Consider the following 9,679-nt stretch of genomic DNA (forward strand, 5'->3'; position numbering starts at 1 on the left):
CCACTGTGTCAGACAATTTTTTTATATTTATTTCTTTTTATATGTTGACATACAATGCCACCGAGTGATCATACAAGACACACTAAATTCTTAGAAAATTGCGCCGTCTTTTATACGCATCCTCTTGCACTTTTTGTGTAAAGTAACAAAGCTTTCAGTTGATCTTAGTTGAACTTAATGCACTTTAACACTTTTGCACAAAAGCTTCCTTGTGCATCTTTTTGCAGCGAATTGCATTCTGACGTTTTTGACGTTTGCAAATGTTTGTTTATATTTTACTTTTTACATGTGCGCGTTTTTTTTAAATTGGATTGAATATAATTTGTTAAAATAAGTAAAATTAATTAATAAGTAATATCGGCGTTTTAATAATTAATTTAATAAAATTATTTATATAAACTACGTTTCCTTTTTGTTTAAATTACTCAAAGTGACGTGTGTAAAGTGGTAGTGCAAAGGTATTTATAGTTGTTTTCCAATTTTCTAAATGATAATTATATTTAATAAATTCATTTATAGAAATATCCAACATTCAAGTCATAGTATGTAGATTGGAAATTTGTGCAAAATTTCCATCCTTACAATCCCCATAACTGGATTCCATACGTCCACACCGGAGCTAAGACTTGCTTGTATATCATTAATTTGTTGTTTAGAGAGACGGGTGATTTTTTCCCAAGAAGCCAATATAAATTTTTGTGTTTGGAAAAGATGAAAAATACCATAGTTACGAACTAGAAGTGTTAGCTATCGTTGAGCCTCCGGCTTCAATTGGTTCAAGTGTTGAGTACGCACCTTTATATTTCACTCTAAAGAATCGGCAAGATAAGTAGAACCACATAATTTCAGATATCTGTTTCGAAAACCACTGCTCAATCTTATGCACAAGTCCTTTGTGCCAAACTTTATCAAAGGCTTTCGATACGTCTAGGAATACTGCTTCATTAGCAGGTTTTCCTTGTTTGTGTACTATAAGTACTTCCGCTACTTTCTAATAAACTGGGAAGTGTCTTAAGCGCAGAGCTGCATTAATTATTTTGCATAGTTTGATTATTCCTTTTTTAGGGAATTGGTTTAAGATCTCAGCGGTTATCTGATCCCAACCAGGAGCCTTTTTTAGTTTCATATTTCTTATTTCATTTTTTATTTTCCTTGGCGAAGTTGGTTCTATTGCTTCGTTTAATGCATTTAAGTTAGACGTAGGAAGATTATTTCCATCAGCTATTTGTTAGAAAGTTGCCTTAAGAAATTTTGCGAATAAATTTGCTGTTTCTTCGTCACTTTTGGCCATGTTGTACCATCTGCCTTAATAGGAGGATTATATTTTATAGGTTGTTTTACTGCTTTCACGGCTTTCCACTGCGAGTAATCTGTGCGTTTCTCATAGGAAAGGCTTCTAAGATTCTGTTGTATCTTATCGTTTTTAACATTATTGATAAGTTTTCGTAGTTGTGCAGTTTTCCTATTTAATTTCGTTTTATCAGTTGGTGATCGTTTTTGTTGCCATTTTTTGCGAATTAGTTTATTAATTTCGTTTGGAAAGGTTAGTCTAATCTGGTCTTTACAGAACTGAGGAGTAGTCATCCATGCTGATTTCTGAATCTGCTGTGTAAATAGAAGAACTTCTTAAGATGCCTTTTTGAGTACTAAGTTTTCGTTTAATATTGACATAGCGTTCCATGCCTGTTTGGATTTTAGTTTTATATTTTGGACTCGCTAAGTCCTGAAATGCAACCGATGCTACTGAAGATACAATATTTTGTAAGCTTTTAAAAGTTTGTGTAGTTTTCTGCGGCAACTTGTTTGATGCGTCTATTACTAGATAAGCATTACGTTTGTTTGGGATGCTTTCCATACGTAGTTATGTATGCAAATATCAGGTTTGCTATAAGATTTACTTATTTTTCTAAATGTACCCAATTATGGTAGTTGTGATGACCGAATTGTGTTGTGCAATGTGGTGTTGAGTTCTGTTGTGTTATGACGTATTGTGTTGTGTTGTGTTGTGTTGTATTGTAGGCTTAGCTTTGTGTTAGTAAGCTTTAATAGAACTCGTTTTTATCAGAATATTAGGTGTCTCTGTTAGCCCTTTTTTTTTGTTTTATTTATTTATACACAAAGGCGCACTGATATATTTTGTTTCTCAAACATCTTTGATATATGTAATAAGAATATTGCTAATTTCGTTACAATAAAATCCTATTTCAGTAATAATGCATCCTTATATCCTTATTGATAGACACAGGGCCTGATAATTGAACATTATAAAAAAAAATATTATAGAAAAAACTACGTTAGATTAAACAAAAAATTACCAAATGATAACGGAACCACTAAAGCAAAAATATTTTTAGAGGTATCAGTAATAGCAAAATTATATTTTGATGGTGTCAGTATACCACATGAATTAAATGTCATATAAAATGAGATAAATTTGCCAACAGACTGCTTATTAAGTAGAGATTTTGTGTTGTAGAGATAACAACACAACTGCAAGATAGATCACGAAACATGTGCATTAGTAATACCACAAGAAGATGAGGGCATAGTATTACCCATAAACATCAATATATAAGCTTTAGATAATATCATTATACCACCAAGAACAGAAATAGTACAAGCAATAACATTAGACACAAAAGAGGAAAGCATAATATGTGGCAAAAAAATAATGAAAGGAGTTTTAATAACTAACTCTTTGATATCTAAAGAAGATATAAAGCACATAAGATTACTAAATACAAAAGAAACTACAGTAGTAATTAAAAATACTGAAATAGATATGAAACGACCAAACGATTATATTTTATATCATCACAACAAAAAGAGAGATTATTCAAAATTTGAACAAATTAAGAAATTATTAAAAATAGATGGTTTAGATAAAACTGCTAAAAATTTGATTCTAAACATTTGTGAAAATATCCAAAAAATTTCATTTTTTTTTAAAAACTAACCATTAACAATTTTTATAAACAATATATCTCGACCGTTGAGAGAATACCAATATTTATAAAAAACTATAGAACACCACAGATACAAATGTTGTTTTGTTTTTTATTAACAATTCTTCAAATAAGACAAAAATCGTTTTAATATTGCACCTAGTACAAATAACAAAAAAAAAAAGGTACTAATAAGCAATTTGATTTGAATATTTAAGGGTAAAAAAAATTAAGCTATTTTGCTACTCGCTGTCCATTAAGTCTGCCACTGTTTTCCTTTTTAGCCGTCTAGGTATTGCAACCACCTGGAGAAGACTAGATGCTGTAACGTTGACATGTGTTTTTGTTGTGTATGAATTTTATACACTAGCAACATTATTTATGAAGTTTGACAGTTGTCATTTTAACTGAGTAGTGTTTGTTAATAGTTTATTATTATGAAGTAGAAATGTAAAAATTTTATTCTTATCTGTAACTTGAATGAATAAAGTTGAAATACAAAAGTGGTGTCAGAAGTGGGATTCAAAAAAATGAGTCTCACAGCAAGCGAAATGAAGACCATGATGGAATCACTCGCAGGTGCGATTCGAATGGCGGTGACGGAAGCGGTTGCTGTTAACAATTTAACAAATTCAAACGCAAGTTCGATGACATCTAAACCACCACCATTTAAGATTGCAGAATTTAAATTAGGAGAAGGATCCTCAGTGCAGGATTATTTCACGCGTATGGACTGGGCGTTAAATTTGAGCAAGATACCGGAAGCCGAACAAGGAGAGTATGTACGTGTATACATGGGAGCAGAACTCAACGATGCTCTTAAAATTCTCGCTAGTCCAACTGATATGTTTACATACAACGAAATTAAAAATATGTTAATTCACCATTTTGATGGTACACGGAATAAACAAGAGAAGGGAGAATCAATTTCTAAGTTTGTGCTTCGCTTAAAAGAAGGTGCTAGATTCTGTGAGTATGAAGATTTCTTGGATAGAATGTTGGTGGAGCAATTGCTATATGGGGTTGAATCTCGCAATATTTGTGATGAAATAGTAATTAGGAAACCAAAAAATTTTACTGAAGCGTATGAAATTGCGCATACAATCGAGCGAGCGCAAAAAACAACAACAGACGTTAAGGGTACAGAGTTAGGGCAACCAAGTGAACCAACATATAAGCTAGGTTGCGCCCCAATAAAAACAAAACGTAATTTTAGTGAAAATCATGAAAAAGCGATGCGGATGACAAAAGAGAAAACAGTGAATTGTTATGGATGTGGTGGTCAGCATTTCAGAAAAGAGTGCAAGTTCAATAAGTCTAAATGCTTTGCGTGTGGGAAAGTCGGTCATATTGCTAAAGTATGAAGAACGAAATTAGATCAAATAGCAGAGGATGATCCCGAACCAGTTCAACAAATACTTGGTATTAATGCACTCAAGGCGGCGGTAGGAAGAATGATGGTTCATGTTAAAATTGATGGAAAGGAAATTCAAATGGAATTAGACACCGGCGCTCCATGCGCGGTAATTAGTTACAGAACTCTTCGATCGATAAGACCGAATTGTAAGTTGCTTAAAAGTGATAGGCGATTCACAAGCTACACGGGTCATAAGGTTAATTGCGTAGGACGGATTGTAGTATCCGCGTCAGTGGGTAAAATAGTACGACGGTTAAGTCTGTATGTCGTGGAAGGAGATTGTGATACACTTTGCGGTAGGGAATGGATATCACAATTTGCGAGAGAGAATAACTTTTCTGAATTTTTTTCTTCGTCCAACCATATTAATTCAATAAACTCCTCAGAGCGAGAACTGTCTACAAACCAGCGAGAGCGGCTCCAACAACTGATCGAGAGGTTTAAGAACGTATTTAGTGAAACGGCTGGGAAGCTTAGTGGTCCACCTGCTAAAGTGCATCTTAAAAAGGGAGCTACTCCAGTGTTCGCACGACCACGCGAAGTTCCAATGGCATTAAAAGATGCTTACGGCAAAGAAATTGATCGAAAGATTCAATTGGGGCATTACAAGAGAGTAGATCATTCGGAATGGGCTTCGATTACGCATATTGTTGCAAAGAAAAACGGTGGTATTCGCATTACAGGCAATTACAAACCTACAGTTAACCCGCAAATGATAATTGATGAACATCCAATTCCGAAAGCGGAAGATTTATTTAATAAAATGAAAAATGCAACAATTTTTTGCCATCTTGATGTAACAGATGCATACACCCATCTTACAATTGACGAAGAATTTGCACATGTATTAACTTTAAACACAATCACGCATGGGTTAGTACGTCCAACACGTGCAGTTTATGGAGCAGCAAATATACCAGCGATATGGCAGAGGAGAATGGAGACAGTACTACATGGTATGGCGAATGTGTTAAATTTTTTCGACGATATCTTAGTATATGCTAAAAATTTTGATGAATTGTTACAAGTGTTAGAAACCATTCTAGGCCGTATTCAGTTAAGTGGGCTGCGTCTGAATAAGTCGAAATGTGTATTCGCCACAACATCTGTGGAGTTTCTTGGTCATCGAATTGATGCACATGGCGTGTATAAATCCCAGAAACATGTCGAAGCAATATTAAATGCGCCCAAACCATCAATGGTTGAAGAGCTTCAACTTTTCTTAGGGAAAGCAACATACTATGGCGCGTTTATTCCAGATTTGGCTACAAAGGCGCGACCATTACGAGACATGTTGAAAACAAAAGAATTTTGCTGGACGGGAGAGGCAGATGCAGCATTTACTCAGTTAAAACAAATATTGACTTCACCTCAAGTATTAATTCCGTACGATCCGTCACTACCGGTAATGTTAGCAACAGACGCAAGCCGAACGGGTCTAGGTGCTGTATTGTCACATCATTTAGAAAATGGAGTGGATCGGCCAATAGTTTATGCAAGTCGAACGATGACTGCTACGGAACAACGATATACACAAATTGATAAAGAGGCACTAGCTATTGTGTGGGCAGTGCAAAAATTTTTCAAATACTTATATGCTCGTCATTGGATATTGATCACGGATCATAAACCGTTATCACAGATTCTTCAACCTAATAAATCGCTTCCAGTACTATGTATAAGTAGAATGGCTAACTATGCAGAGTTTTTAAGCAGATTCGATTTCGAAGTTATATACAAAAATTCAAAAGCAAACGCAAATGCCGATTATTTGTCACGTGCTTCCCTTCAACAAATAAATCAATTGCAACAAATAGTAGCGACTCATTCAGATGAATGTGATGAGTTCGATAATTTCATGATTTGCCAGATAAATCAGTTGCCTGTTAAAGCAGAACGTATTGCAATAGAAACCAGAAAGGACGAGCATCTCGGCAAGATAATCAGAATACTGGAAAGTGGCCGCTGTTTAAAAAGAGAAGGTTACAAATCGTCAGAAGCGAGTTACGTATTGTCATCAGGGTGCTTGACGTTCGAACATCGGGTCGTTATCCCTCCACATTATCGACAAAGATTACTAGAGAATCTACACACATCGCACTTAGGAATGGTAAAAATGAAGGGCATTGCACGTTCTTTTATATATTGGCCAGGAATAGACAAAGATATTGAGAATATGGCCAACGAGTGTGATGGGTGCGCGAGACAAGCGAATAAGCCGGTGAAATGCGATATTCATCATTGGGAATACCCAAAAGGACCATGGGAACGTATTCATATTGATTATGCAGGGCCATTTGAAGGGGCAATGTTACTAGTAATTGTTGATGCTTACAGTAAGTGGTTACGTTTAGGTGATCTTCACTACGAAATACTTTTTAATGGAAAGGAAGTAAAGAGACATGTAAATCAAATTTGAAGAGCTGCAAGTGCACCCATTAGAAATACAGCGAAAGAATATCGTGAATCAAAATATTCGTTCGAGAGTAGCGGTGACAACACAAAGGACTCGCTTGAAGCAGAGAACAATGAATCAACCACTGAAGGGAGTCCGGGATTGGAGAATGAGTTTGAGAGGCCAGAAAACAATGAAGCAACCACTGAAGGGAGTCCGGGATTGGAGAATGAGTTTGAGAGGTGGACAACGCCCAACACATCAAGAAATGAGGAGTTTTATTCAACACCACACCCAATAGCTGAGAGTACGCCTGAGACGACCAACGTAACTCCCGATGTACGACGGTCAACAAGACTAAGGAAAACTAGAGTGTGTTACACACCATGATCCGGTGGAGGAGAGAAAAATGTTGTGTATGAATTTTATACACTAGCAACATTATTTATGAAGTTTGACAGTTGTCATTTTAACTGAGTAGTGTTTGTTAATAGTTTATTATTATGAAGTAGAAATGTAAAAATTTTATTCTTATCTGTAACTTGAATGAATAAAGTTGAAATACAAATGTTTTTAATCGCAGTTTGTGAGCAATGGCACACCTTTTTGCCACGACGTCGACTGTTGGTATGCAAGGTCACGATGGAGATCACTGTTTCTAATGTAATATGGAGCATTTACGATGTATCGTAGTACTTTATTTTGAAAGCGCTAGATAGTTGCAATGTATTTCTTGCTGGCACAACCCCAGAATTGTATGCCATAACTCCAAGCCGGCTTCAGTATATGTTTATAGACCATTAGTTTGTTGTGGATTGCTAGTTTAGAGCGCCTGCCAATGAGGTGATAAAATTTGTTTAGTTTTAGGTCAAGCTCTTCTCGTTTTTTCTTAACATGCGCTTTCCAGCGCAGCTTAGCGTCGAGCGTAATGCCCAGATATTTGGCTTCGTTGGCGTGTGGAATTTTTGTGGCATCGATATGAATTGGAATATGGTTATAATTTCTCAATGAGAACACTATATGTACAGATTTTTCTTTATTTAGCTTGATTCTCCATTTTTTTGCCCATGAAGCAATTTGATTGACTGTGTGTTGCAGATTAGCCGTCGCGTCTTTTATACTGTTTTCGATTGCTAGAACCGCAGTATCGTCTGCAAATGTTGCTGTAACTAGTTGGTTTGCAGAGGGTAAGTCGTGTGTATACAGGAGATATAGAATGGGCCCAAGAATGCTCCCCTGCGGGACGCCTGCGGTAATCTTCCTTAGTGCTGAATGTGCATCTTCATATTTAACACTGAAGTACCTGTCGTTTAGATACGATGATAGCAGCTTACGGTATTGTATATTATTGGTAATAAACGCGCTAGTAGTAGTTTTTCAAAAAGCTTCGATAAGGTTGGCAATAGAGATATTGGCCTATATGAGGATACGTCATTGGGAGATTTCTCCGGTTTGGGTACATGTTTCAAACGGAGGCACAAATTGATTAAATCGCATAGGTAGATGATGCAGTTATTGGGTAAGTTCCGAAGAACTTCAGCCGTTATTAAGTCAAAACCAGGAGAATTTTTGAGTTTCATTTTTAAGATTTGTTTACTCACTTCTTCCGTAGTGACTGGAACAATTGCAGTGTCGCCTTCAGGCCAATTTGTACATGACCCAATAACGTCTTGGCCTTCATTTGGACTGAAGGTTTTCTCTAGGTGTTCAGCAAACAGGTTCGCCTTTTGAGTATTTGTTTTAGCCCACTGAGTTTCATTTAATTTCACTGGGGCAGACTGCTGCATTGGTCTGTTAAATGATTTAGCAGCTTTCCACAGAGAGTATTCATTATTTTTGTCTGCCGTGAGGCCCATCAGGAAACTATTAAAGGTATTATTTTTGTATGATTTGATGGCTGTGTGCAACTTTTTAGTTGCTCGGTTTAGTTGCGATTTAATTAACGGACATCTAGTTGCTTGCCAACGTTTTCGCAATTTTCGCTTCTCCGTAATCTTTTTTGTGATAAAGGGTGGGTATTTTTTACCATGTAGAGTTTGGAGTTTTGGTGTTGGTGTACCGTTTCACGCTGCCATCTGCAATTGCTGAGTGAAATGAAGTACTGCGTCATCTAGTTGCTCGCTGTTAACAATATAATCAAATTTGTGCAAATGTACAAGCTGAAGCTGAAAATATTTCCAGTCGGTGAATGTATTTGCTAACTTGGGTGTGTTCTGGTTTATTGTTGGATTTTGTGAAACTATCAGCAGCACTGGTGAGTGGTCAGAGCTAAAGTCGAAGCCTTCTGAGATGGTTAGGTGAGATGCTGGAATGTTTTTGTAGACAAAGAAGTCTATTAGGTCTGGAACTTTGCTAGTGTCCAACGGCCAGTACGTTGGTTTACCAGTTGAAATTGAATTGCAAGCTGTGTGTTGCATGGCTTTGTACATTTCTCTTCCTTTCGTTGTAGTAAGTCTTGAACCCAAAACGTGTTTTTTGCGTCTCCTCCAATTATAAAACGGCCTTAGAACCGGTTAAAAAGAGATAAGTAGTCTGCGCACTTCAACTGATGCCTGGGAGGACTATATAATGCAGTTACGATCAGCGGCTGATTAAAGGTTTTCACTGAAACAGAAGTAGCTTGAAATTCAATTGTACTATATTGTTTTAGTAAGTGATGTTTTATCGAGTTTCTAATTATGACAGCGCTGCCACCCCTAGCGCAATTATCGGGATGTATGGTATGGTATAGAATATAGTTTTTAAATGTTCTATGCGATTGCTTAGTAAAATGAGTTTCAGCGATTAAACCGATATCAATGTTTTCGCTATTTAATACGACTTCGAGTTCATTTTTATGTTTTGTTAAGCCATTCGCATTCCATAAGAATAGTTTCAAACGATTAGTCATAATCTAAAAATTGCATATTGTGCTCAAGCACG

At 36.2% G+C, this 9,679-nt stretch overlaps 1 protein-coding gene across 1 annotated transcript; it reads left to right on the top strand.

Annotated features, from left to right (window-relative positions):
- Positions 1 to 4,402: 4,402 nt before the first annotated feature.
- On the top strand, positions 4,403 to 7,147 carry LOC119665719 (uncharacterized protein K02A2.6-like). The gene is made up of 2 exons (XM_038074953.1): positions 4,403 to 6,766; positions 6,848 to 7,147. The coding sequence occupies exons 1-2, from the start codon at positions 4,403 to 4,405 to the stop codon at positions 7,145 to 7,147; spliced, it is 2,664 nt and encodes an 887-aa protein (XP_037930881.1).
- The last annotated feature ends 2,532 nt before the right edge of the window (positions 7,148 to 9,679 follow it).

The sequence above is a fragment of the Teleopsis dalmanni genome, chromosome 1 (genome assembly GCF_002237135.1).
Source record: "Teleopsis dalmanni isolate 2A chromosome 1, ASM223713v2, whole genome shotgun sequence".
NCBI lineage: Eukaryota > Metazoa > Arthropoda > Insecta > Diptera > Diopsidae > Teleopsis > Teleopsis dalmanni.

What these genes read in the sequence shown, in the direction of transcription:
- LOC119665719 (XM_038074953.1), top strand. Translation starts at nt 4,403, where the DNA reads ATGGTTCATGTTAAAATTGATGGAAAGGAAATTCAAATGGAATTAGAC. An exon ending in GAAAGGAAGTAAAGAGACAT is followed by an intron (nt 6,767 to 6,847) that starts GTAAATCAAATT and finishes TATTCGTTCGAG; the next exon opens with AGTAGCGGTGACAACACAAA.